The sequence below is a fragment of the Impatiens glandulifera genome, chromosome 1 (genome assembly GCF_907164915.1).
Source record: "Impatiens glandulifera chromosome 1, dImpGla2.1, whole genome shotgun sequence".
Classification (NCBI taxonomy): Eukaryota; Viridiplantae; Streptophyta; class Magnoliopsida; order Ericales; family Balsaminaceae; genus Impatiens; species Impatiens glandulifera.
Window position 1 is genome coordinate 94,475,166 of NC_061862.1, and position 27,959 is coordinate 94,503,124.

The 27,959-nt window shown below is 26.2% G+C and overlaps 2 protein-coding genes across 2 annotated transcripts; both read right to left on the bottom strand.

The window, feature by feature from the left end:
- Positions 1-6,179: 6,179 nt before the first annotated feature.
- LOC124936728 (protein FAR1-RELATED SEQUENCE 6-like) lies at positions 6,180-8,871 on the bottom strand. The gene is made up of 3 exons (XM_047477250.1): positions 7,611-8,871; positions 6,395-6,476; positions 6,180-6,210 (listed from the first exon to the last, which is right to left on the bottom strand). Exons 1-3 carry the CDS (start codon positions 8,869-8,871, stop codon positions 6,180-6,182), a joined length of 1,374 nt encoding a protein of 457 aa, XP_047333206.1.
- A 4,539-nt stretch (positions 8,872-13,410) lies between these two features.
- LOC124936739 lies at positions 13,411-16,678 on the bottom strand. The gene is made up of 2 exons (XM_047477261.1): positions 16,453-16,678; positions 13,411-13,625 (listed from the first exon to the last, which is right to left on the bottom strand). Exons 1-2 carry the CDS (start codon positions 16,676-16,678, stop codon positions 13,411-13,413), a joined length of 441 nt encoding a protein of 146 aa, XP_047333217.1.
- Between the last annotated feature and the right edge of the window lie 11,281 nt (positions 16,679-27,959).

Below are 27,959 nucleotides of genomic sequence, written 5' to 3' on the forward strand. Positions count from 1 at the left end.
ATAGGATAAGAGGTTGGTATGTTCTAAAGTGAAGTAACAAAATTATTAATGAGGTCAATTAGAGAATGTTTGAAGTAATGTTATAAAATTAGTAGCTTAAAACTTATTTCGGTGAAAAAAATTATAATTAATTTTTAAATACGAATTAATATTATTATTTTTTTAAAAAGAAATTTAATTATTTTATATTTAATCATTATTAATTTTTTGTTTTCATCCAATTAAATCGACATTTGAATGGACCCAACTAATAAAAAAGATGATAAAAGTTCCCTATAAAATGTAGTTATATCAATTAATGAGAGGTGCATTGGTTGTAGTTATATCATACCATTACAATTAATAAGTATAAGATTATTTTGGGTGCTAATCTAAAATAATATTAGTTTTGTAATAAGTATTATAAAAAATTAAAAATTAATTATTTTGTTGAAATATTATTTATTTTATTTTTTCATAACTCAACCTAATAAGATATTTTACAATAAAATTATGAATAAAATTATATTTGAAAGATTATTAATATTTTAATTATTTATATATATATATATATATAATTAATACACAAAATATAATAAATATATTATATATATATATATATTCAAATAATAAAAAATATATTTAACTCTATGTTGAAATGTTTAAAATAATTTATAAATATTTGTTATTTTAATTTATAATTTTATTATAAATATATATTTTTTACACAAAATATTATAAAATTGAATTATTATTACTTTTTTTAATAAAAATAATAATGACCATAATTGTTTAGCCAAAAAAATATTAACAATTATATATAATAACACTTGAGCGTTGATAGAGGGAGGTAAAATAATAAAGGAAAAAACAAGGGAATGATTTGGCAGTCTATGTGGCCATACACCTCGGTAGATGACTCAGCAGATGACTCATCTGCTTTAGTTTAATTAAAATAATAATAATAAATGAAAAAGGAAAGAAAGAATCAAACGAAACAAATAAGAAACCAATATCTTTCCTTCAAATTTACTGTTTGTTTCTTTCTCAATGAAAGCCTAAATCTTAAAGAATAAAATACTCGTCATTGTCGTTGTTCTTGCACATCAGATCTAACTCAGTAATCTGATTTATATTCCTCTGATCTAGGTCACTCAGTATCCCGGTTTATATTCCTCCAATCTAGGTCGCTTAGCTTATTCTAGGGCCATCTTCCGCCCTTTCTTCGTCGCAGGTGCCGTCGCAGGTGCGTTCTATTATCATATTCCTTTCCTTTTATGTTTATGGTAATACACATTTTTGTAACAACACTCGGTCGTTTTCGATGATTAGGATATGATCCCACATACAAACGCTGATATAGAGAACTTTATCTCTGAAGTTACGATACTCGTTCAAAACTGTTCATTCTTTGTCACTCTCGCAAGAAATAACTGAAATGTGTGTTTCTTTTGTCAAACTGATAATGAAATTTCTACATTTGCTATATATATAAGTAAATAGATATGGTATGTGGATCGAAGGATTCAAATAAAACTATTTTTGTACAATGACGAAAAGATCAGAGTATTTTAGTGAGCAAAATGGACTTTTGATTGCCATTTATTTCTAAGAGGTGAGATGAGATCAACTGTAATTTCTAACCCAACTAGTTGGAAGCTTATTGAACAATATAGGTGAACCTGGTTCAGAAATCGATTTATGTTTGCATCTATTACTTATGATGAGTTATGGAACTGTAGTGGATGAAGATGATAGTTTCTCTATTTTCAGAAACAACGATTCTGATATGTTTTGATTATTACGTCCTTCTCAAAGCTATAAAATGCGAAAACGAAACTTAAAAAGTAACATTATGTAAAATTTCCAATATTTTAGTAGGTAGAAGTAAATTATTATGGGTTGAGATGATATTTGACATATTGTGTGTATTTATTAACAGGCACCACTATCTGTTATTGATTAGTAAGTGGCAGAATACTGTAACTGGCAAAGATGGAGCAGAAAAGTTTGAACGAGAAGAAGAAGAATAAACAAGAAGAATGTTATGATTTTCTTACTCTTAAAAAAGAGATTATATAATTTAATCATTGATTTCAATTCTTTCTTCTTAATGTTAAGTTGTTGTTATCTAAAGAATATTCTCAACAAAGTCAGTCTTTTTATTGTAATATTTCTCATTCATTATGTGTCTAAAATAGCACAATTAATAGCTTATTGTTTTATTATTTATGTATAGTTATGACTTATATCTTGGTAGAGTGCTATAATACAGGTCTTGAATTGGAATTCATATATTGAAGTCTTAGATTTGAGTATGAGACAAACTATCCTAATAGTTAGAAATACATGTAAGATTTAGTATAATCTTGGTGAATTATTTTCATAACAAATTGACGGTTAGATAATATTTAAGAGAGAATAAAGAATTGACACAGAATATTGAAAAATATTTACACTCCAATTCATCTTAGAATTTTGTAAAAAGATCAACCTTGATTTGAATTGAACCCATTCTAAAATGCAGCTTTACAAGTTAAAATAAAAATACTTCAAATATTGTATTTTACCTACACTATACCATCGAGGCATCAATATTAAATATGTTATAACAATGGAACAATAACATGCATGTGAGGTCCAGAAATTATGCTTTTGTCATCAATTTTTTGAGTTTTGGAGAGGTCAAAATTATATTATACAATTACGAAGTTGAATACCTCTCACATAGACAAACAAAAGTATAGTCTTATCACACAACTACTACCCTGACACTTTCTATCAAGCATTTCTTAACTTTAATTAACATACATAACTAGGAAATTAGGATAGATGACAACCAGGTTCTTCCTTCAAATCACTTAGACTCTCATTTCTTTGAATGAAGAATCCCACACATCTTGATCCAGCAACAACCACTATTACTATTATATACTTCTTTTAACCACAACAAACATTTCCTCAAGCATCACTCATTAATAACCCTACAAATATCAGATCAAATATCATAGAACATTCATTAAGTTATAAACTAAAGCTTTTAAAAGTTAATTGTTAGTTTTACCTTATGGACAAATAAAACGACTTCTGAGAAAACACCACAAGCATATTTCAACTATAAAAAATACCAATAAATCACATCAATACAAAAAATACTCCAAAAGTCATATGAGAATCACATACTTTGCTCCAAAGCGTTCAAAGCACTAGAATGTCCAACATTTGGTCGGCCAACTATTGTTATCTACAACATGAAACAAGTTAACATATCAAAATTTAATGTTATCTAAAGAATATGCTCAACAAAGTCAGTCTTAAAATTACAAACATTATTAAAATTGAAGCTTAAAAACTATGAAATACATATATATTTCAGAAAAGGTTGAATGGTAACCTGGTTCCGCAAACCTAGCCACAACTTCTAGACAAACCTTAAGTGCGTAGCGTAGTCACACATCAGTACTGTGACATTGAAATTAACACATCAAAACTCAAAAATAGATTTCAGAATCAATTCTAACAATCAAGACTTTGGAAACTTTGGATGCTTTCGGGTATTGCTGTACGTTCCTATACACGTTATTCCTGGGAATATTTCCCAATAGTGCAGTTCGAAGTTTTGTTACTTGTAACAGAATCTTGGCAAATGATATTATTATATGTTCATGTATTTCTTTATTAATATAGATGAGTGATTTGTGAAATCAATTAATTATCTTTAAAATTGTCTTGTTAATTGAGGGAATAAACCTTGTTGAGCAATTGCAGCAGTTTTAGTTGATTGTGAATATTGCAGATAAGAACTTCCAGTTTGCATTGCTTGATGTGGTGAATGATGTAGATAAAAACCTCCAGCTTGTATCGCTTGATGTGGGGATGTCATCTGTCACAAAAGTAGGTAAATTAGATATTTAAAAACATTTTATGAAGCTTAAATAGAAAATATTTATGAATATGTGTGCTATAAACATTTCAAAATATGTGTTGTTGATACATATATTGGTGATTATTGGGAAGACTATGTTGTTAACTGTCGTGGTTGAACATATGCTAGGTACATTATACTTCTTACCCTTTTTTGAGATTGTGTCGTCGTTTTTACAATATTCTCAACTTTTGACTGTATTCTTTTTGTTGGTGGACGTCCACGAGACCTTACTTTCAATGGATTATGTAATTTCTTCTTCGTAGACATTGCCTCCATATGTGCTATGTTGTAACTTTGATCATCTTCCAACGATACAATAAGCTTATTATCCATTAGCCTCTATTTTAATTCTTCCAATGTTTGTGTTACAACAAAGTAACTCTTGTCATCTTTTGACCCAAGATCTGAGACTTCATGTAACAATAGTTGAAGATTGTTTTTTCTTTGTCTTTCTTCCTTATTACAACATGAGTCATCATAAATATTTGTCATTCCTTGATACCTACGCTTGATGTTTTTCCTCCATCGATCTAAAATATACTTTTCAAGAACTGTATGGACATCTAATTGGAACAAAACGGAAATCAAATGTCTGCACAAGATTCCTCGAAACTCAAAGAGACGACACAAGCATTTCATCTCACATTGTGACTCACTATAGTGTACCTGAAAGATAATGTCTATTTTACTAGTTTCATCTTTCCCAAATACATTTTCTACCACATTAAACACATAAGTGGATTCCTCTTGCTTCACTAATGAAGTGTTACAATACATCAAGCCTCTCATTTCATTTTGAAACATCTTAAAGATCTTATTTGTGTACGCAACTTGAAACTGCTTCTCAATTGGATGAACACTAATGGTTGAAAAAAAAAAATTAAAAGACGCAAAATCTGAATTAGTTTCCTTTTCAATCTTTCTTTTCATGGCACTATCATATTGTTCAACAAATTGTTTCAATGTTGTCTTCGAATGCACATAATCATCAACAAATGAATTCATACTTTCACTTATTTGACTAGTTGACATCCCAGCCCAAAATTTATCTTTCACAAACGCAGGCAACCACTTATGACGAATCTTATACAAAGAATTCAACCAATCATATTCCTCCAAATTAAATTCATCAATAAATCTCTTCCACTTACTATCACATTCTCAGCTGTCAATGAATTGTACACAATATTTTTCAAGTTCTTCTTTATGAGCTTATAATTAGCATAACTACTAAATTTGACTGGAATCTTTTTTGTGATATGCCAAAGACATAAGCGATGATGAGAATCTGGAAATACTTCACCAATTGCAATTTCCATGGCTTTGCATTGATCAATAATAATACATTGTGGAGCTCGGCCTCCCATGCATGTCAACCGGGTTTTAAATAACCAAATAAAAGTTTTAGAATCTTCTTTAGAAATCAAACCACAACCAAGTAGCACAGACTCACCATGACGATTTACTCCAACAAACAGAGCAAATGGCATATCATAATAATTAGTCAAATAAGTAGTATCAAATGTAACAACATCATAAAAATACTCATACGCAGCTCTACATCTTCCATCAGCCCAAATTATATTTTTTATACGACCAATGTCATCTACATCAATCATATAAAAGAAATTTTCATTTCTACTTTGCATACGACAAAAGTAATTATTCAGAGCTTCTGCATCACCATTCCCAAGTCTTAGTCGTCGTGCCTCAACCACATAGTTCTGGCATTTTCTCTCATCAAACGACAAATTTTCAAAACCACTAGCTTCAAAAACAAATTATTTAAAATTTTACTCAAAGTAATTCCAGCTATCATTCAACTCTAATTTTCTCTTTGTTTGAGAATCTAACACTTTATAACATCTGAAATGTCGTGACTTTGTTGGACTTTATGCATGATTATGTTCAAGTTGCATACTTGTAATTTGAAAAAATCCATAGTTCTTAACTATAATATTAATCTTTGCTTTGCAATTTGTTCTACTAGAAAGTCTATGATTAAAAGCATTATTTCCTTTAGAAATAAGCTTACCTTTTTTGGCGCATCCAAAACATAAATACTTTAGCTGTCTGTCATCTCCTTTTTTAGAACTCTGCTTTTTAATACCAAAACCAAGATTTTGGGCATATGACTGATAAAAAGTACGAACTTCTTCTTCGGATGAAAAAAGCATTCCCAATTGTGGTATATTAACGCTTTTGGAGGTTGACGAATCACACAACAATTGCAACCCACTTGAATTGTCATTTGTTTCCTGCGTCATAGTTTTCAGATCTTTAATTCAATCAATGTATTATTGCTGCATAAAAATGATATAATAGACATAAACTAACTACATATTCTACATGATTAGTATACTGTTATAAACTAACTCAATTTACACTTATTCAAACAAATTTTGAAAAAAAATTGACCTTACATATCAATAAACATAAATAATATATAACATTGTCGCATAAGACTAAGTATTGAAAGGAACTCACCTGCGACGGAGAAAGGGAGGTGGCTCTAGAATAAACTTATACGCATTAGGTTCTGGAGGTTCTAGAGCTTCCGCCTTATTCGCTTACATTGACATATACAATCTATATTCATATAAAAGAAATAACATCCAAAACTACCATAGACATTTGAGATAAGGACTAAATATTTAATCGAGACACACCTGCTACGGAAAAATGCGAAAGATAACCCTAGAATAAACTTATGGGATTCAAGATTCAGAGTGAATATCAAATCGAGATACTGAGTGAACTCGACCTAGATTTGAGGTGCAAGAACAACGACGAGAATCTCATTCACTAAGATTTAGGGTTTTCATTGATCAAGAAACAAAAAGAAAAATTTAGGATTAGAAGAAAGTTTCTGGGTTTCTAATTTCTTGTTTGCTTCCCTCCGTTTGGTTCTTTTTTTTTTTCTTTTTTTAATTAAACTAGAGGGAGAGAGCAGACGAGTCATCTGTTGAGGTGTATGCCACGTAGACTGCCAGATCATTCCCTTATTTTTTCCCTCACTATTTTACCTCCCCTAATCATTTCCCAAATCTTCCAATGTTTGTGTTACAACAAAGTAACTCTTGTCATCTTTTGACCCTAGATCTAAGACTTCATGTAACAATAGTTGAAGATTGTTTTTTCTGTCTTTCTTCCTTATTACAACATGAGTCATTATAAATATTGGTCATTCCTTGATACCTACGCTTGATGTTTTTCCTCCATCGATCTAAAATATACTTTTCAGGAACTGTATGGACATCTAATTGGAACAAAACGGAAATCAAATGTATGCACAAGATTTCTCGAAACTCAAAGAGACGACACAAGCAATTCATCTCACATTGTGACTCACTATAGTGTACATGAAAGGTAATGTCTATTTTACTAGTTTCATCCTTCCCAAATACCTTTTCTACCACATTAAACACATAAGTGGAGCCCTCTTGCTTCACTAATGAAGTGTTACAATACATCAAGCCTCTCATTTCATTTTGAAACATCTTAAAGATCTTATTTGTGTACGCAACTTGAAACTGCTTCTTAATTGGATGAACACTAATGGTTGAAAAACAAGAATTAAAAGACGCAAAATCTGAATTAGTTTCCTTTTCAATCTTGCTTTTCATGGCACTATCATATTAAACAACAAATTGTTTCAATGTTGTCTTCGAATGCACATAATCATCAAAAAATGAATTCATACTTTCACTTCTTTGACTAGTTGACATCCCAGCCCAAAATTTATCTTTCACAAACGCAGGCAACCACTTATGATGAATCTTATACAAAGAATTCAACCAATCATTTTCCTCCAAATTAAATTCATCAATAAATTTCTTCCACTTACTATCACATTCTTCAGCTATCAATGAATTATACACAATATTTTTCAAGTTCTTCTTTATGAGCTTATAATTAGCATAACTACTAAATTTGAATGGAATCTTTTTTGTGATATGCCAAAGACATAAGCGATGATGAGAATCTGGAAATACTTCACCAATTGCAATTTCCATGGCTTTGCATTGATCAGTAATAATACCTTGTGGAGCTCGGCCTCCCATGCATGTCAACCAGGTTTTAAATAACCAAATAAAAGTTTCAGAATCTTCTTTAGAAATCAAACCACAACCAAGCAACACAGACTCACCATGATGATTTACTCCAACAAACGGAGCAAATGGCATATCATAATAATTAGTCAAATAAGTAGTATCAAATGTAACATCATAAAAATACTCATACGCAGCTCTACATCTTCCATCAGCCCAAAATATATTTTTTATACGACCAATGTCATCTACATCAATCATATAAAAGAAATTTTCATTTCTACTTTGCATACGGCAAAAGTAATTATTTATAGCTTCTGTATCACCATTCCCAAGTCTTAGTCGTCGTGCCTCAACCACATAGTTTTGGCATTTTCTCTCATAAAACGACAAATTTTCAAAACCACCAGCTTCAACAACAAATGATTTAAAACTTTTACTCAAAGTAATTCCAGCTTGATCATTCAACTCTAATTTTCTCTTTGTTTGAGAATCTAACACTTTATAACATCTGAAATGTCGTGACTTTGTTGAACTTAATGCATGATTATGTTCAAGTTGCATACTTGTAATTTGAAAAAATCCATCGTTCTTAACTATAATATTAATCTTTGCTTTGCAATTCGTTCTACTAGAAAGTCTACTATTATAAGCATTATTTCCTTTAGAAACAAGCTTACCTTCTTTGGCGCATCCAAAACATAAATACTTTAGCTGTCCGTCTTCTCCTTTTTTGGAACTCTGCTTTTTAATACCAAAACCAAGATTTTGGGCATATGACTGATAAAAAGCACGAACTTCTTCTTCGGATGAAAAAAGCATTCCCAATTGTGGTATATTAACGCTTTTGGAGGTTGACGAATCACACAACAATTGCAAACCACTTGAATTGTCATTTGTTTCATGTGTCATAGTTTTCAGATCTTTAATTCAATCAATGTATTGTTGCTGCATAAAAATGATATAATAGACACAAACTAACTACATATTCTACATGATTAATATACTGATATAAACTAACTCAATTTACACTCATTCAAACAAATTTTGCAAAAAAAATGACCTTACATATCAATAAATATAAATAATATATAATATTGTCGCATAAGACTAAGTGTTGAAAGGAACTCACCTACGACGGAGAAAGGGTGGGAGGTGGCTCTAGAATAAGCTTATACGCATTAGGTTCCGGAGGTTCTAGAACTTCCGCCTTATTCGCCTCTATTGACATCTACAATCTATATTCAGATAAAAAAAATAACATCCAAAACTACCATATAGACATTTGAGATAAGGATTAAATATTTAATTGAAATACACCCGCTACGGAAAAATGCGAAAGATAACCCTAGAATAAACTTATGGGATTCAAGATTCAGAGTGAATATCAAATCGAGATACTGAGCAAACTCGACCTAGATTTGAGGTGCAAGAACAACGACGAGAATCTCATTCACTAAGATTTAGGGTTTTCATTGATCAAGAAACCAACAATAAAATTTAGGAATAGAAGAAAGTTTCTGGGTTTCTAGTTTCATGTTTGCTTCCCTCCGTTTGGTTCTTTTTTTTTTCTTTTTTTTTTAATTAAACTAGAGGGAGAGAGCAGATGAGTCATCTGCTGAGGTGTATGCCACGTAGACTGCCAGATCATTCCCTTATTTTTTCCCTAATCATTTCCCATAACACTTATGTATAGTATACGTAGTTTTCAAACAAGAATTTATGGTATTGACATAAAAAATAATTCAGTATTATTTTTTTAATAGACATTGCATATATATTTTAATAAATATTTTGATTTTTAATAGAAAATAAATTGTTTTCGAAATTTTTGAAAGAATAGAATAAAAACTGAAACAATTATGTATAAAAGAGAAAAGACTCAAATATATATTTCGTTAAAATATTATTTTCCCCAAGTTGAGATGATTGATAATTCAGGTTAAAAATGCAAAAGTAAAACTAAATCAATAGAATGAAAAAATTAAAATTTTGAATAATAATAACTATACTTGTAATATTTCATTTCAGTTGTCTCAATCTCAAAATAAATCTATAAAAAAATATTTATAATAAATGTGAGACTTTACACAATATTAAAAGAACTTAAACAACATACCCACAATATTAAAAATTTTCAAACTTATATATTTTATATAGATTATTAATGAAAAAAAGCTTTTTATAACGAAAGTCAATAACGACTGTATACCGCCGTTACAGGTATTAATATATTTGTAACGACGCTATAGTGTCGTTACTAATATATAGTATCAATAACGACTATTAGAATAAGAGTCATCATAAATACCATCCTTTTCTTTTCATTTTTTGAAATACGGTATAAGTAACGGTTATACAAAGAATCGTTACTAATACATAAAGATATCAGTAATGGTTCTATCTATAACTGTTACTAATACCACGTCTTCTATTTCTTTTTTCTAAAATGGTTATCTATAACGGTTCTATGAGGATGTCGTTACAAATAATCTTAAGTATCTGTATCGGTTTCATCATAGAATAGTTACTAATACCTGTTTATCGATTCTTTTCTGGAAAGGGGTATTTGTAACGGTTCTACGAGGAAAACGCTATAGATATTTAAGACTATCTGTAACTGCATCATCATAGAACCGTTACTGATACCCTGGTTGTCGCTTCGTTTTCTGAAAAGAAATATCTGTAACGATTTTATGTGAGTGTCGTTACAGATACTTCAAGACCTTCTGTAACGGTTCTTTGAAAAACTATTACAGATATTCATTTAATGAGCATTTATAACAGCTCACGACAACACCGTTACTGATACTCTATCAAATAACGCCCTAACTGCCTTCATTTTTCCTTTCTTCTTTTTTCTGCTTCTCGCTCCGTTGTCGTTCCTGCCCTACTACGCTGTCGTTCCTGCCCCGAAAGGTTAGTTCTTTTTTATTTCGCCCACTTCAATTCCTCTTCCACCGGATTCAATTATTCTTCCGCGGGCTTCGAGTAGGTCCTCCGGGATCGACTCTTCTTTCGCGTCGCTATCGTCCAATGCCATCGTTCATTAGGTGAGTTTGTTAGATTAAATTTTTATTCTTCATATGTTAGATTATATAATCATAGCTTAGATTATCTAACATATTGATTTATATTAAATTCATATATGATTTCGTTCTTCATTTAATAACTTTGGCAGATTAGTATTTTCAATTTTTAATCTGCGATCAAACTTTATATTAGCAGGTTAGTATTCTTTGTGTTATTTAGTTATCTGAATTTTGATAAATAGGTTATTGAATTTTGACAAATAAGTTATTGGGTTATCCGAATTTGAATGTTAAATTAAGTTAGACTATTGGATTGTAGGTTATATTAGGTTAGACATGTTAGATTATTGAATTATATATTAATTAGATTATGATAGATTATTGAATTGTATTTATTAGAGGATATATTATTGAATTAAATATTTTTTTTTCGTAAAATGAATGGTATGTTAGATATGTTAGATTATTGATTGTATGTTAATTAGATTATGATAAATTTTGTGTTAAATTATTGGACTAGCTGTTAGGTATACGAATGATTTAGGAATGATATACTTTATTTGACATAGTAATATTTTGTTTAGTCCTAATGTAAGTTCTCGACAAAACATGGATAAATATACTTCGTACTGATCCAAATTAAATTGAGGGGTTGAAAAGTTCATGAAATTTGCTAAAAGATCTACGGGTAGATCTTTAATTGTATATCCTTGTGTAAAGTGTGCAAATCGAGTATATGAGAATAAGACTTTCGTTATAACTCATCTGATTGTTTCTAACCATTATGATATAATGAAATTAATATCAAACATAATATAATGGTAAATTTATGAAATAAAATTTAAATAATTATTATTTTTTTATAATTCATTTATAAAATTAAAAATTAAAAATTAAACTTAAATGTGTAATTTTTTATATAATAAAATTTATTAAGGTGAAAATATATATTTATTGTATTTGATTAATGTTTTTAATTATTAAATATAACCACCATCAATAATCAATATAATAATATATTATATAGTATGATTCAAATTTTATTTTTTTATTTTTTAAAATTTTAATTATTTAAATTTATTGTCTTAAATATTTTACTTATTTTACCGTATACAAATTAGTAACAGCAATTTATTATATGAAATTACATAACATTGCTTGACTTGTTAAACCAAATAGTAAATAACATTCAAATTCCGTTATTAAATTTGTTAATTTATATATATATATATATATATATTAATATTTTAATTAGATATTTAAAACAAATATTCTTCTAAATTCTATTTCATATAATATTAGAATTAATTATTTATAACAAAATGATTTTTTAAAATAAATTTAATTTTGTCCATATCTATTCCGTCGTTTGAAAACGTCAACATTATTAATAGAATAAAAAGTTAGGTGACATTTATAAATTAATAAACAAATTATAAATCTTATTAACCGAATTACACAGCTAATTGAAATTTTTTTGTTAATTATTTTAAAGAATTGATATTTAAACTCTTAATTTGTTAAAACTCGATAGTTAAATTAGTTATATTATTATTTTATTAATTTATTTACAAATAACACATAAATAATAAGTTAATTGTATTTTAAATTGTCAAAACAAAAACTCATTTTGTATAATTTTAACAATAAATAATTTCAATGGTGAGATGTAAAAGAATAATTTCGAAATTTATATTGGCCCAATATGGAGTACAATTTTACAATTCAAACAATTAAAAACATTGTCAATTATTCAAATTTTGATTTAATAGTAAACTCATTTAAAAACATTATTTATTTATACTTTTAATCGCAACAAGCATTTTAAAACTAAATTTAACTAGAGAATTAATTTTTATATTATAAATGAATATTAAAAAAAATATAACATATTTAAATAAACAGTATTTTTAAAATGAGTTTACCTGATTAATTAATAAATAAAAATTTAAATTGAACTATTGAGCATTATAAAATATTATCCCATATTTTATTACATTCTTAAATTTTAACCATCGGTATTCAAATAGAAGCATGCATGTGTATTGAATATACATAATAAAGTATTGTTTTTGGTTACTTAATTGGGATTACCATGCACTTCCAAAATCGAAGCTATCAATTAGGACCTTCTGGTTTGCCTAAATGGATCATAAACAGGTCAAGGTCCAGCATTAGGGTCACTTGAACGAGAAGAATCGTCCCTTCCTTTTTCTCCATTCATCACATTCGACGGTCCATGCGATCCAACTACATCGTGGGCCTGCAAAACTTGATGGCCCATTGGGTCTGGAATTGGCCCAAAAGTCATGAATGATCTCATCGAGACGGTCATTCCCATTGATTTTGCCTCACGATAACGGAACATGTAAAGGGAAAGTGTGTTAACATAATCATCAAACCCTAGCTTGGCCATGGGTCACATAATGTCATCGGCGGTAATCTTTCTACGACTCTCGCTCTGACAATGCATGTTAGCTTCGACATTGATCACACCAATGAATTCCGAGACACAATGTTGAACAATCTCCTTCATATCATCAACGATCTTGCCATGTGTCTGTACCACACGCTGCATGATCCTCACAACATTCGCCACGGGTATGAATGGCTCCGTTGGTAGCACCACACAAGCTGAAATTGAAAATTCGTCATTTTTTAATAATGAAATAAATAAATTCATATACTCAAATCAATTTACTACATTTTGGTAAATATTTTAAGAAAGTAACTAAAGGAGATTCAAGTTTATAGATTTAATGTACCTCTTGTGTTTGAACCCTTGTTCTCTATAGTTAAGTTGGTAAAATTTTAATATCTAATTCAAGGTAATGTCATTATTGTATAGTTCATTTCATCATATGAAATAATTTAATGCTAGATACAAGTAATTTTACCTTTGAACATTTTACTCAATTTGATTTAACTTTTATCTATTCACATTAAAAGAAATAAAAATAAAGACAAAAGTTCTTAGACTATCTTATTGTTATCCAATTTAATATTCATATATTTTAAGGGGACAATTTCAATTTATTAGGGATTTTATTTTTATTTGATTATAGGTATCAGTTGGTATTTAAAATATTTTATTGTTTTTAGAAGTTAAATTTTGTCAGTCGTTTAAAATTTAGAATTAATACATTTCGAATTGAGTAATTTATTAATTTTCAACAATTTATTTTAGGTAGTTTAATTTATGTGATAATCAATTTCGATTAATTGATTTATAAATCTCATATTCTTTAGACTGAAATAGTTAGTATAATATTTATTATTAAGAACTATTGTGCACATAAATTAATTATCAAATATATATATATATATATATATATAAAAGAAAGTAAAATAATTTGAAGAATATATCAAAAGAAATAATAGTATATCTTAATTCCTAATTATCTCCTTTTGTTTTGTCACTTTCTACTTTTTGGCTTCTTTCTTAATGCCAGAACTTTCCTCAACTAAATAAAGTTTCTAATAAATCAAAAATTGAATGAGGTCAAGATTTAGGATTCTTTTAGACTCGATTTGGAGTAATTTCTCTTATAATATGATGTTATTTTGATTTATATTACCACACTAATGATATAATGATATATGATCATTCATTTAGCTTATTTCAATAGAGTTTCAAAATTTATCCTTATTAATCATGCACCCATAGCCTAAACTAAGTATATTTATAATGATCTAATTTTATCAAATAATTAGTATATGGATCACAATTATTTCTAAAATTATCAAAAATTAAATGTTTATTTATTTTTATTTAATATAAGAAATATAATTAAATTAGATAAATATTTTTAATTATAAATTAAATACAAACAATTGATAAAATTTTAAATTATATTATTTTTTAAAAATAATTAAATACCTTTTCAATGAACTTTGTATAATTTTGAGATTGTTGTAGATTTTTTTTATACTATTAAATATACTTTACCAACTTAAAAAATATCAGTCTTAAATAAATATATTTTTAATTTAAATATATTTTACTGTTTTATATTTTAACCCTTTTCATTTATTTATTGATTTATTTATTATTAATTTTCAATACTTTTATTCAATGATACTTTTAAAACTAATATGATTACTTTTATTTAATAATAATAAAATAATATTATTATATATTTTTAAATGTTTATCAATATCACAATCACTTCTAAAAATGGTCAAACTAAAAAAGTGAAATAAAAAAAATAGGTGAAAAGTTATGAAAAAAGTGACTTTTTTGATCAATTTTTATGTTAAAATATAAATAATTAATTTTTTTCTACTAAACATTATGAAAAAAAGAGAAAATATGTGTTTTTTGTAATAAATTAAGTTCAATTTTAAATATTTATAAACTATTTAAATATAATATTAAATAGATTAATTATTTGTTTAATTTTCATATGAATATATATATATATATATATAATATATATATATAATATATATATATATATAATATATATATATAATATATATATATATATAATATATATATATATAATATGAATTTATTATATTTTATTTATTTTATAAATATTTATAAAATAATTAATAATTTAAAAATATCAATACTAATAGAGAAAATAATAATAATGAAGATATGGATATATGGACAAAGCAACTTGTTTCACTAAAGAACTAATTGGTTTGTGGAAACTTCTAAAAGGGATTGCTGTTATAAATAAAGTTTTAGATCAAGAAAAAAAAAAGGAGAAGAGTGGAGAAAGAAAATAAAAACGAAAGAGAGTTTAAAATCCAGATTCACAATATATTTAATTTCGATTTTTGTTATTTTTCTGAATTTTGAAGTTTAAGTGTGCTAAAGATTGAGAGTTAGCTTAGAAATCTTTTATGGAGCAATTCGTAGTCAAAATCCTTAATACTTGGTAGTTAAATTAGTAACATTGTTATTTTGTTCTTATTTATAAATGACACATAAATAATAAATTAATAAATAATAAATTAATTGTGTTTGAAATCGTTAAAAAAAAAACCTTATTTTATATAACTTTAAAAATAAATAATTTAAATTGTTAAATTTAAAAGAATATTTTCGAAATATATATTGGCCCGATAAAGAGTACAATTTTACAATTCAGTTCATTAAAAACAATGCAATTTGAAGGAGTTAAACTAGCTGTTCAAATTTTAATTTAATAACAAACTCGTTTAAAAACATTATTTATTTATATTTTTAATCGCAACAAGCATTTAAAATCTAAATTTAAGTAGAGAGTTAATTTTTTTTTTATAAATAAATAAAAATTAATAAACATATTTAAGAAATAGTAAACAAAAACTTAAACCGACCAAATTATTGAATGAACATAATAAAATATTATCACATGTTTTATTTACCTTCTTAAATTATAACGATCATTATTCAAATACAAGCATGCATGTTTATTGAATACACATAATCAAGTATTGTTTTTAGTGACTTCATTGGGATTACTTTGTGCTTCCAAAATTGAAGCCATCGGACTTCTAATTTGCTTGAATGGATCATAACTAGTTCCAGGTCGAGGTCCAACATTAGGGTCACTTGAGCGAGAAGAATAGCCGTTTCCTCTTTTGACATTCATCACATTCGACGGTCCCCAACTGCATTGTGGGCCTGAAAAACTAGATGGCCCATCGGGTCTGGAATTGGCCCAAAAGTCATGACTGGTCGTCTTCATCATCCCCAATGATCGGGTCGGGTAATCGTTCTACGACTCTCGCTCTGACCATGCATGTTAGCTTTGGCAGTTATCATGTCAATGAATTTCGAGACACAATGTTGAACAATCTCCTTCACATCGTCAGCGATCTTGCCCATGTGAAGGTACCACACCTCATGATCCTCACCACATTCTCCACCGGTATGAATGGCTCCGTTGGTGGCGCCGTAGAAGCTGTAAAAAAAATGAAATAAATAAATTCAACAAATTTCATATACCCAAATCACTTTAGTACATTTTGGTAAATATTTTTAGAAAGTATTCGTTTTGGTTACTTAATAGGGATTACCATGCACTTCTAAAATTGAAGCTATCAATTAGATAGTCCATGTGCCAACTGCATTGTGGGCTTCAACTCAAAACCTCTTAAACTATATAAACCATGATAGACATCCTAGACATAAACTTCTTTAGCAAATAAGCTTGAATGATATTTTAATCTTGACATTACAGGAAAAAAGTCAAAGATCGAAACTACAATAGGTAGGAATAGGAGAAAACGACGAGAGATCTAAGCCACAGCGAGAATATGAGAAGATGGTCAGAGATCAAAACTACATCAAGAATAGGATAAGACGACCATAAATCGAAACTACAACGGGAAGAGAAGAAGGCTGCCAGAGATCGATCGGAAACAGGAAAAGGAGAAGACCGGCAACAAGAAGAGAGGACGGTAAGAGATCAGAACTGCAACAGAATAGGAGATTGGAACTACCAGAAAGACGAAAAGACAACGAAAGATTGGAACTACCAGAATAGGAGATTGGAACTACCAGAAAGGTATAAGAAGAAGAAAAAACAGTGTGAAGTTTTCATTTGGGTCTGTGTCCTTTTATAATAGGAGAGGAGATTGGAAATAACAAGTAGGAGAAATGGCGGCGACTCCAGAGAGAGAGAAAGAAAAAAAATTAGGGTAAAATCATTGTGAAATTTACTTTGGGCTTGCTTCCTTTTATAAATAAATCTTCGGCCCAATTTCTATTTGGGTCTGAACTTTGAGCTCAACCTATTAAATAATTTGATATTTGATGATTTTTTCTTTGTCTATCTTAATAAATATATTATTATTTTATTTTTAATTAATTATACCTGAAAATAATTTGTTTTTATATCAAACATATTCTTTTCTCTCCATATTCTTCTTTGTTAAAATTTGTTTGACAATGGAGAAGCTTGCCGAGAGCCTTGAATTCGACATACCCATTTCTTGAGTATCTTCCTATGCCTATGTAGGAGATTGGGATTTCAAGATTGAATGGTAGAATTTGGTCATGTTGTAAATTCCTATCAGTCGGTCGAGCATCATCCAAAGCCACGAAGTTGGTATCTCAGTCCATGTTGGAAGTATGTCTCTTAAGTTCGATCCACGGGTAAGGCCTTATTTGCTTCTTTTAAATTATTTTTCTTTTTAAATGTCTAAATGAATTTTATTTAAATCCCAAAAAGATAGAAAAATGGATTAGAATAATTATTTTAACACGAATAAATAATTTTACTATTTTAAGACTTGTTAGTAATAATTTTTCAATTTTCTTAAACTTTGTGAACTAATAACTTAAGATCTATAACTAAAAAAATTATAAGAAAATTTTGAAATGATTTCTATATTTTATACAACGTTGTCATGTAATAATTCGAATTTTTGGATAATTACACCGTTAAAAATTAATTAAAAAAATGATCGTATAGAGAATAGCCGTTTCTTGAGTTTCTTTCTACACGTATATAGGAGATATGGCTTTGAAGATGGAAGGATATAAGTTGGTTATATTGTAAATGACTATAAACAAACATTACAAGTGATTGACCAAAGAATAAGCAAATTCAAAATTGAAAAAAATAGCATCGATGAAAAAGTTTTATTATTTAAAATATTATTTAAATTTATGTTTTTTTATGATAATTATTTACAATTAATCTAATTTATTCAAATTTTATTTTTTAAAATGTTCCGAGTGTGAATACTCGAACATTCTACCTTTTATTCAATCTTATCATTATTTAGAGAATAACATCTAAAAATATTTTATGAAATAAAAAATGAAGACAATATTTCGTGTTAAAATATAACAAAATATAAGAACTGATTTATAATAAGAAAAATAATTATACACAAATTATTAATTTAAGAGAAATATTCTTTTTTAAATTCTTTAAAGAAAAAAGAACGAACTAAATCAAATTCATATACACAATTTTCCTATTTTATGATAATTAAAAACCTTGACTATAAAACTAATTTTATGATGATCACAACTGTATTTTATGATTAAAATGCCTATAGAAAGTAAAATTAGATTTACTATGTTTTTTAAGTATTTTTTGTTATTCATTTTTTGTCATAATATTTTACAATTTCTATCATCAAATTATCAATACAAAACATCTTATCATTTAAGAACATCAAATTTAACTAATCATGCAAATCAAATAATCAACTTAACTGAAATTGAATCAAGTCAAGCACATTTTCATGAATATTGAACCAAGATCATCAATAGGAAAGACATAAACAAGTATCTCATATACCATTCAAGCCTTCAAAACACTTCTCATGTTTATATACATCTTCATCATTGAAGTCAAGCCCAGAGGCAAACATGCATATCATTCAAAACATCCACGTCACATTCAACAAATTGAAGCCATTCAAAGCATGTTTTCATGATATCATGTTCAACTATCAACCAAGATATGAAAGTATGTGATCATCCAAGATATGAAAGCATGCAATCATTCAAAATAATCAAGAATTGACCTCATTCAAAGTGAATCAACAATTCAATTATTCATATTTTTCAATTTGAATCATCATTCTTCCTCTTCATTCAATTCATAGCTATTTTAGAAGAAGAAAATAATTAAGCTAAATTCCAATTTATTCCCAAGAGAAATAAAGTTTAGGAAATTAAGTCTACTAAAATAAATAAGTCATATTCACTTTGTTTTGATTTTTAGGCAATCCTTTTGTTAAGGATTCATTGTAATTAAAAAATAAACAAGTTTATGAAATTTCAAAAAACTGGTTTGAAATCGAATTTTGAAATACATTCATTAGCTTACCCTTTAAGGGGGTGAATATTTTCTAAAATATGCCAAAACTATGTAGTAAAGATTATGGACTGTACTTGTAAAACCTAGCCCAATGGCCCTTTCTTAAATGCAACCAAACACCGAACAAATTTTATTTAAAGAATCACTAATGTTTCTTACACGCTAAAAATATTTAATTTCCAAATTTCATGAGAAAATTTAAATGGCGAATCTCGAAGTCTAAATTACTTTACATTGACAAAGTCAAACCTAAATTATAATTCAAGACATTTTAAAAATTAAGCATCATTATACATATAGATTAGTTAGTTAAAAAATTGAACTTATATGGTTAAAATGTCCCGCGTTCATAAATTTAAGTGTTGAATTTAAAATATAAAATGTTATTAACCTACTTTGTTAAAGAGTTGTATTTGTTTTGTTATGTTGCAAATTTGAACCATATCTATAGCATTTTTAATTTTATTTTTAACCGTTATAAATTTATGGGTGGGTTAACCCACAATCCGACCCAAGTATCCATTTACTCTCACATATATATCCAAATTAACCACAGCTCTCGACTCGGCAATTCGGACATTTTAAAAATTAAGCATCATTATATATATATAGATTAGTTAGATAAAAAGTTGAACTTATATTGTTAAAATGTCCCGCGTTCATAAAATTAGGTGTTGAATTTAAAATATAAAATGTAATTAGCTTAGTTGGTTAAAGGGTTGTACTTGTTTTGTTAGGTTGCAAGTTCGAACCATACCTATAGCATTTAATCCTACCCAAATATCCATTTACTTTAACATATATATCCAAATTAACCAATCCGAATAATAAATATTCATATAAAAATAAAAAAAATGTTTATAAAAAAGATAAAAATAAAGGATTCATTTATTAATGAAAAATGATGAGAGAAAAAATATATTAATATTTAATTAATAAATATATAAATTAAAAAATAAAAATTAACCATGGTTTATTGAAAGGGGCTAAATGAACCAATTTTTAATAGTATGTTTAAATGAGTTAGTTGCACAAGTAAATATGTTTAAGCGAGTTTTTTCCTTTAACATATATATATCCAAATTAATCAATTCGAATAATAAATATTCATATAAAAATAAAAAAAGTGTTTATAAAAAAGATAAAAATAAAGGATTCAATTATTAATGAAAAATGATGAGAGAAAAAATATATTAATATTTAATTAATAAATATATAAATTAAAAAATAAAAATTAACCATGGTTTATTGAAAGAGGCTAAATGAACCAATTTTTAATAGTATGTTTAAATGAGTTAATTGCACAAGTAAATATGTTTAAGCGAGTTTTTTTCCTTTATATTATTTTAGTATTTATTTTTTAGTATTTAGCTGTAATTTAAATCATTTGAGTTTTAAAATATTTTAAAGGTATTTTTGCATATAGAAAGTCTCTTAGACACGACAATATATAAAGTATTGGACTGCCAATAATGCAATAACCTATAACCTATAAAAGACTTTTTTTTTGTTAGGCATTCTTAGGCATGTTCAAACACTTCTCAACAAAAATACAATCAGGAAGACATCTATTCTTCTCTAAGGGAATAAAAGCTAAAAAAAACTCAAAATAAGAGGAAGACAAAGATGAACTACAAGTATCAACATTTTTTTTTTGTCAAAACAAATATCACATAAATTAAACTCAATAGGGTAGCTCAAGTCGATGCTTCAAATATTAAAATTTACATATTTATATAAACTTAAAACTCTTTAAGTTGAAGCGCAAGTTATAACTATGGCTCATTTCAGCTTTTTTATATTCAAAAATCACATAAATTCTTAGAAGGTGATATATTTTACTTTGTTATAGTGAGTTTTTGAATGCAATTTCCTTTTTTCTCACATAATCTTTTTTTCATACATTTTAAAATCATTTTTTTAGAATATTTTTAACAAGTATTTTCAACTAATTTTCTTATTATTAAATTTGTAGTAACCAATTTTTCATTATAGTAATCTAATATCGTAATGGTTCTAGAATTGGTTTTTTTTCTAATATTCTAGAATTTGGTTATATCAGTCTTACTTTTTAGGCCGCGTCTATTTTATAAATATAGTTTTCTTGATAAATTTTTAAAATTTTTAATTTCATTTAGGCTTCAAATAATATATCAATTATTATTAGAAATTTACACTTATTTTATATAGTATATAACATTTTTTTTTGCAAAAGCACAACTCTATGTTCAGTGCAAGCTAAATAAAACTCTTATTATAAAAATAAATGGTCGAGTGTCACGCAAATTCTCATTAATATAAAAAGATTATGTACAATTATCCTTCTATAATTATATTATAAGAGGATAATGAGAGTAAATACTTTTATTAATTAGATATGATTCAATTATTATTTGGAATTGGACTTTTGAACTTTTATTTTATTTTATAATATATGGTTCCAACTTTAAATTATATAATTGTGGCAAGAACTTTTTTTATGGATCATCAGTTTCAGTTTCTTATGGTAACAAATTAGGTTGAAAAACTTCTCATTTTAATTATGGTTAAATTGTGGTTTCATTTCTTCATACATGTAAAACATTCATATGAATAGGAAATAAATCAATAAATATCCTTATTTTTAAATAATAATGAATGGCTCGTGAAACCTGGATGTAATACTCATTCTCCATACTAATATCCATGTATATATAGTATGGAAAAAATTAATTCTTATTAATATCAATCATAATTTTCATAATCTTATCTAATAACAATTTTATTTAACACATTCTTACAAGATGTCTTCATCTTCCGTCCAAAATTATTTGAATTTAGAAAAAGGATAATATTTTCAATTAGTTATTATTTTGCAAGAAAAAAACTACACACTAATATCCTAATTTATTTTTACTAAAACACAAACTACTAAACGGATAAAATAAGAACAAAAATGAAAATAACATAACATAAATAACAACAAAAAGAAACAAACAAACAAATGGATTTTTTTTTCTTTTATAAATTTCATATAACATATTCTATTAAGATGTTCTTCGATAAAGGTATTCTAAGTACCACTCCAATGACTCTACCGATCCTATTGATGATTTTGAATCCTATGATGTGACTGATTTTTATTTCACTGATAAGGAAGATTGGTGATGATGATTTTGATTCCTTTGATGATGTTGATCTTGATTCCTTTGATGAAAATCATATAGGTAGAGTCATATTGGGATGGTAGAATTCCTTTATAGAATAACATCTAATTAGAATATGTTATATGAATTTTATTAAAGAAGCCTGTATTAAATACATTTCTTATGGGAGAAGATTTTGTAACTAATCAATAAATAATTGTAAATGAATTGCGGAATGTAATTCAAATTGAATGTAAACAAAATAAAAAAAAATTCATAGTGATTTCCATATTCTTCTTACACACAAAAAAAATACTTTGTATTAACACATTCTTACCCTACAATATTCTTAATAAATTTATTTAAATGAATTCCAGAATATTTTTCAATAATAAATTTATTTAACACATTCTTACAAGATTGTCTATAACTTCGGTCTAAAATTATTTGTATTTTAAGAATAATATTTTTAATTAGTTATTATTTTGCAAAAAAAAACTACACACTAGTATCCTAATTTTCTTTTCTAAAACACAAACTACTAAACAAGTAAAATCAGAACAAACATTAAAATAACATAAATAACAACAAAAGAAACAAACAAATGAAGAAAAAAAGAAAACAATTCAAACTCTTTTTGTCGCTTCATGATTGATGATTGGAAGTGAATAACGGGTATTAGGTTGATTCTCTTGTATCAAAAAATCTATCAAGTAGAGAACCCCAAAGGTTTAACTATTGGAATTATATTAGTTGTTATCATAATAAAGATTAAAACCCAATTAAAGTGATCTATTAAAATATAAAAGTTATGAGCTTATTTAGACATCTATAATAAATATGGGGACATATTTGTGTAGAAGCAGAAATACCATTTATTATTTCGTTGATGGGCCGAATAATAAATGAGTATATTAGGGCTAAGTCCTCAACCTATATAGATAGCCTTCTTATTTGTTTCTCTCATCAGACAATAAGATTTCGGTTCATCTCTCAAGAACACGAGGGCTATCAGTATAGGGTTAGAAGACTTAAACCCCACCCACATTAGACATTTCGATCCAGGTCCAGATCCAGAACAAGAAGATTTACATTCCGATCCAGGTCCAGATCCAGAACAAGAAAATCCAAGATCAAGAGAAGATCAAGAAGAAGAGAATAACGAAGAATAACTTAATAAACTGTTCTTCATTCCAGATTCAGGTACGTTTTCGCAACTTATGTTTATCTCAATTTATCGACATAGAGTATTAAAGATTATAGAATTAAAGAATAAATATTTAGATTAAAGATTCTAACCAGTGGTATCAAAGCCTTCTCTATGTCGATCTATTGAGATTTAAGTTTATAAGAATTTTAAAAAATATGAGCAGATACTTTTTTATATGTTCTTGATCTAATTTGGCTATAACAGATAATGATATTAATGAATAGTAATAATAATATTTGATGTATATATTGATCTAAACTTTTGGATTAGATTAAAATAAAGGAAAGACATTAAGTATCCAAATAATTTTATATATTCATTCAACAATGAACTTATTTTGTTTAAAGAATTATAATTAAAGAAGGGTTCAAATTCTCTAATTAGAATATTTAATTAATTAAAAAGATAAAGAAGTTAAACATTTGTTTTAAAATTAACCTATGAAAAGTAAAGTGAATCAATATTTTAATATTAATTAATATTATATATATATATATATTTAGAATTATTTATAAATTTAAAAATTCATAATAATTATGGTTTCAATCAAATTTATAAATTATAAATTAAGGTATTTAATGTTTTAAGAATAAGAATTAATTATTATTAATAATTAAGGAATTATATATATATATATAAATATATATATATATATATATATATATATATATATATATATATATATATATATATATATATATATATAGATAGAGAAATTAATTAAGGAATTTAATGTTTTTAAGAATAAGAATTAATTCTTATTATTTTTAATTAAGGAATTAGTTATATATTGAGGAATTATGGTACAGTTAACCTTTCAAATTCATATTGAGTTTTTTTTTTATAATTTAATTAAGATATTAATTATTTATAATAATTAATATATATGTTTAAGAATAAACTCGGTGTAGAAACTAATTATTATTAATAAAAAAATAATAATAAGGAATTATATATATAATTATTACTAAGGAGATTTGATAATAATAAGGAATTATATATATTTATTACTAAGGAGATTTAAAGAGATATATAATTAAGAAATTAAGATATGAATATTTAATTAATAAATTTAGTTTTAAAATAATAATTAATTAAGAAATTTAGATTTATTTTAAAATTAATAATAATTAATTATGACTAATTATTAATTAAGGAATTAAAATAATGAAAATAATTATTTTAATTAGTTAAATATTAAATAACTGCTAATATATTAATAAATTCATATAAAATTATGAATAAAGTTAAAATATTTTCTAAAAATAAATATTAAGAATCAAAATAAAGTAAATTAAGAAATAATATATATATATATATATATATATATATTATGATTTGAGAATTAAGTAAAGAAAAATATACATGTTTATATTTATCTTAATTTATAATTTAATTAAGATATTTATTATTTATGTTATTCAGAATAAAAAAGAAGAAAATATTTATTATTACTAATTTTTATTAATAATAATAATTTATAATTAAAAAATAAATAAAAATATCAACTCTCTATTATATTTATTAGTAATTAAGGAAATAAATTATGATATATCAATTAATATAATAATTGATAAATTTATAAATTTATAAATTTAAAGTTATTTATATCTTTTATATTATATTTGGATGAATAATCAATTATGCTATATTACACATTCAAAAATATATACATATTTTGGGTTTTATGTATATATTGGGTGGATTGATATTAAGAAATATTTGAGTGATTAGTAAAATCACAATTATTTGTTTTGTGTTGTTCGCATATGGAATTTATGCGATTTTGATACATAAAACAATATTTAGATTTTTTGTATTAATAACACATTCAAAATTTGGTACAATTTTAGGCCCACTTAAATTTGTAATTATGCGGTTGTTAATTGGCCCAAAGGAAGGTTAATAATTGGTCGAATTGCAAATTTAAATAATGTACAAATTATTAATTTATAGAACATATTTGTTTTATAAGATTAAGACGGTTGTGTTTGTAACTATGCGATTTTTAATTAGACAAAAGGAAGTTTAATAATTGGTCGAGTTACACACTTAAAATATGTACATAAGTTATTAATTTATTAAATCAATTAATTGAAACAACATCCTACCAAAGTAGACTCTCTTGTGTAGGTTAATATATTTTATAAATTAACAAGGTAGTATGTATGTAATTCATGCGGTTATTTAATCGGCCCAAAGGAAGATAAATAATTGGTCAGAATAACTTTATGCACATGTGGTAAAAAATATGTAACAATTATTCGGTGTGCCATGTGAATAATTGGACTATCCAAAGATAACCAATTATTTGACAGGACTTATTGTGAATATTTGATTATTACAAAAGAGTTTCGTTTGTAAGTTAATATTTAATGTTCAAAGACTAAATATTAATGTTGTGTTTGGTATTTTATGATAAGACGTACCATTATTTTGAATTTATGTGATTATTAAAATTTTGTGAGTATGGTTGTTCATTTGTTTTGTTATATAATTAAGTTAACACTTCTGCTTATATGGATTTTTCTTGTCAACATCTTAAGTTCATTTTATATGATGAAGATTTTAAAGCGTATCTAAAATTTGTTATTTTTTTTAAGAATTATATCTAAAAGGGTTAAAATTGCTAAGGTTATTATTAGAATAAAGATTTCATAAAAAAATACACCATATATTTTATTTTGTTTCAAAATTAAATGCATTAAATTTAGAGTTACACTAATGTATTCTCATGCATCTAATTTGAATTTTCTTATTCACACTTAAGTTAATTGATGTGAATTGCAGTTGCCTAAAATAAGACTTAGTCTCTATATGAACTCACATAATATTGTGTGTAAGAAAATAAAAGATTGAAACAAAAATAACATAAATAATGTTCACTTAGCAAATAACTTAAAAGATAATAAAGAAATGAAGTTGTAAGAATTGCAGATATTGCACCTAATATAAAATTACTAAAGAAAGTGGTGCATAAAAGAATACATATATTACAATTTTTTGTTTGTTCTAAGAGTAATTTCACTTTAGTTTCATACACATTTGATGATAAATTTCAGTATTACTAAAGTAAATGTGTTGATGTATGGTTGAGTTAATTGTCAAAAGTCAATTGATGGTAAGGGCGTGGGCATTGACAATTCATATTAAAGATAAAGAATTAAGGAACAATTTCAGAAACTCTTTATTTAGAAACAAACATTTAAGGCATATCTCCATATAATAAATTTATTTGGAGAGAATAATTAAAGAACTACAACTTATATACGGAATAAGTTTCAATTAAAACAACTAATAGATTCTTTTGGGGTTTTCCAGTTAAGGTTAGTCCTTACAGGCCTAAAATAAATAAAAATAAACTGGACTAAAGAATTGTTAAATGTTAATTGTTTGATATGTATTTTTTTTTAAAAGTCTAGAGACTCCTTAAACAAGAGTCTAATGTATGCTCAAGATTATATGAATCAAGAAATTAAGTATATTTATGATGTTGGACAAATACTTGAAAGGTCCTAGTTTGGATCATTAAGAAAGCAACCAAATAAGTAATGTGATATTTTAAGAACAAAACATTGCATACTCATATAGTGAAATCGAATCGGATAGAGATCATTTGATATATTGATTCGAATTTTGTTGGATACCAAAACAGTCGGAAATTCGTGCCACATAATTTTAGTTTAATTATTAGTTTAAAGAATTAATTCTTGTAAGAGTGTTAAGCAGACACTAGAATTATTTCAAGTTGATGGCAGAATTTATTAGATGTTTTGTGGCATCCTATTAAGGAATCTGACTGCAAAAATTTTTCACGGGGTTGCAAATTTTGAATGATATAGAAAGACCA

Bases quoted from the DNA above. Each gene is read 5' to 3' on its own strand.
- LOC124936728 (XM_047477250.1), bottom strand. From the start codon at position 8,871: ATGACACATGAAACAAATGACAATTCAAGTGGTTTGCAATTGTTGTGT. The intron at 6,477-7,610 runs GTATGAATTCAT...TGTCAATGTAAG, and splicing joins AACTAGTCAAAGAAGTGAAA to CGAATAAGGCGGAAGCTCTA. The intron at 6,211-6,394 runs GTGAGTTCCTTT...ATTTTTATGCAG, and splicing joins CCTCCCTTTCTCCGTCGCAG to CAATAATACATTGATTGAAT.
- LOC124936739 (XM_047477261.1), bottom strand. From the start codon at position 16,678: ATGAAGACGACCAGTCATGACTTTTGGGCCAATTCCAGACCCGATGGG. The intron at 13,626-16,452 runs GTAATCCCAATG...TTTCAATTTCAG, and splicing joins TTCAATTTTGGAAGCACAAA to CTTGTGTGGTGCTACCAACG.